General features: G+C 42.4%; 1 protein-coding gene across 1 annotated transcript in view; it reads right to left on the reverse strand.

Annotated features, from left to right (window-relative positions):
* The window catches only part of corin (corin, serine peptidase), a 35,136-nt gene that overhangs the window by 15,382 nt on the left and 17,254 nt on the right, over nt 1-2,500 (reverse strand). The window contains 1 exon segment of the mRNA XM_035521283.1: nt 1,232-1,345. Within this exon segment, the coding sequence (XP_035377176.1) occupies nt 1,232-1,345 (114 nt within the window).

Genomic DNA, 2,500 nt, shown 5'->3' on the forward strand with positions numbered 1-2,500 from the left:
GTGTGTGTAGTGTGTTAACTATGGTCAGTAGTACACTGTGTGTGTAGTGAGTTAACTATGGTCAATGGTACAGTGTGTGTGTAGTGTGTTAACTATGGTCAGTAGTACACTGTGTGTGGTGTATATGAAGGCTCCAGTATTGTGTGTTCATGCGTTTCCATCCTGTTGAGTACAATCATGTTGGCCAGATATTTGTTAAAATGAAGAAAGACAGAAAGAGGTGTTTGACAGTGGTGAGAGAGCAAGTGAGTGTGTGTGAGTGTGTGTGTGTGTGTGTGTGTGTGTGTGTGTTGACTCATCTGTGCTAAAGTATGTGAATTCATTAGAGTGTGGAGGCACTGTTTCTAAGGGCAACCATTAAAATCTGGTAGAATGAATAATGTAGTTTTTAAATGTGTTAAAAACATGCATACAAACACAAATATACACATGTGCGCACACACTAAAACATATACAAACACCTGCACACACACACAGTCCAGTATTCTGTTCTACTCTACAGTCTTTACAGAGAATGCAACTGCAGCATTCATCATGATCATTTATGTGTGTGTATGTGAGTCTGAATGGCAGTGTGAGGTGTTTTGTGGCAGACTCTGTCTCTCTGTGTTTGTGTGTGTGTGTGTGTGCGTGTGTGTACGTGTGTGCGTGTGTGTGTGTACGTGTGTGTGTGTGTGTGGTGTGTGTGTGTGTGTGTGTGGTGTGTGTGTGTGTGTGTGTGTTCGTGTGTGTGTGGTGTGTATGTGTGTGTACGTGTGTGTGTGTGTGTGTGTGTGTGTGCGCGTGTGTGTGTACGTGTGCGTGTGTGTGTGTACGTGTGTGTGTGTGTGTACGTGTGTGTGTGTGTGTGTGTGTGGTGTGTGTGTGTGTACGTGTGTGTGTGTGTGTGCGTGTGCACGTGCGTGTGTGTGTGCGCGTGCGCATGTGTGTGTGTGTGTGTGTGTGTGGTGTGTGTGTGTGTGTGTGAGTGTGTGTGTGTACGTGTGTGTGTGTGTGCGCGTGCGCGTGCGCATGTGTGGTGTGTTAAAATGAAGAAAGATAGAAAGAGGTCTTTGACAGTGGTGAGAGAGCAAGTGAGTGTGTGTGAGTGTGTGTGTGTGTGTGTGTGTGTGTGTACGTGTGTGTGTGTGTGTACGTGTGTGTGTGTGGTGTGTGTGTGTGTGTGTACGTGTGTGTGTGTGTGTGTGTGTGTGTGTGTGTGTGTACGTGTGTGTGTGTGTACGGCGCTTACTGCAGTCTGCCTCATCACTCCAGTCATCGCAGTCATTAAACCCATTGCACACCAGTTTCTGAGGGACACAAATTCCTGTTGCACACAGGAAGTTGTCACTCCCGCCACACACAGCTGTGGGTAAAATAAGCAAAATGAATGACACACATACATGCAGAGCAAACAGGAAGGACAGTCTGAATATTAGATAAGAGTTCAATAGTACACCATTCTACTTTATACTTAAAAAGAGGACACACACCCGTCACAGTGTAAGAACATCATCATGTCAACGTCTAATTCTGATTATATGACAGTTTGAAGATCAAAGACACTAAGAAAGAAATATTCTTTCAGTTCCATATTTTGCACAGCTCATACCAGCGCTCTCGATCACACCCATGGTCCACTTTGACAGGGGATCATATTACTCAGTGTTTGGATCTGAGATTTAACTAGCATGGAATCGTTTCACTTTTGTAATTGATCTATGGATGCTTGGGTGTACCACCACTAGAAAACACTTCACTATCACATGAGAATTTTATGCAAATGTTTGAATACACTCCCAGTGTAGCTAGCGAGAACTATGTTTTGATAGTTTACGTTCAGACTTTCCAGTGTTAATTGGCAGTGGTAGCTCACTGGTTAAGGTATTTGACTTGTAATTGGAAGGTTGCTGGTTCAAGCCCCACCACTACCAAGTTGCTGCTGTTGGGCTGCTGAGCAAGACCCTTAACCCTCAAGTTGTAATCAGTCCTAACTATAAGTTGCTTTGGATAAAAGCGTCAGTTAAATGTAATTAGAAATGATAAGATTATATGCTATGTAGCTTGTAGGGCTGCTGGTAACAACGTGGCTATTTCATACCATTAGACTACATGTAAACTTCTCAGTATCAGCCTATATAGTATGTGAGAAAATATTCAGAACGTATTTATTAGAATACACTCCCGATATCAATGACATTCGTTCTAAATATTTGCTAAGGTAATGCATCATTTCTAATATTAGCCATGTCCGATCAATAACCCACAATCTTAAATTAATTTTCAAATTTCCATAGCTTATCAGGAGTTCTTATACCATAAGGACATATAGCTTGTTTACAATTAAACAAACAGTCCGCTCAACACCTTATTATCATCTGTTTTCCTGTTACAATGAAATGGCTTCCGGGCACACTGAAAATTGCTTTACATATGCGTGGCCACACACATACACACAAGCCTAGTTAAACTCTGTGTTTACACACCGGTGAATGAATGTCCATGTGTGTGTATATGCAAG

This window comes from Electrophorus electricus, chromosome 22 (genome assembly GCF_013358815.1).
Source record: "Electrophorus electricus isolate fEleEle1 chromosome 22, fEleEle1.pri, whole genome shotgun sequence".
In the NCBI taxonomy this organism is placed as follows: domain Eukaryota; kingdom Metazoa; phylum Chordata; class Actinopteri; order Gymnotiformes; family Gymnotidae; genus Electrophorus; species Electrophorus electricus.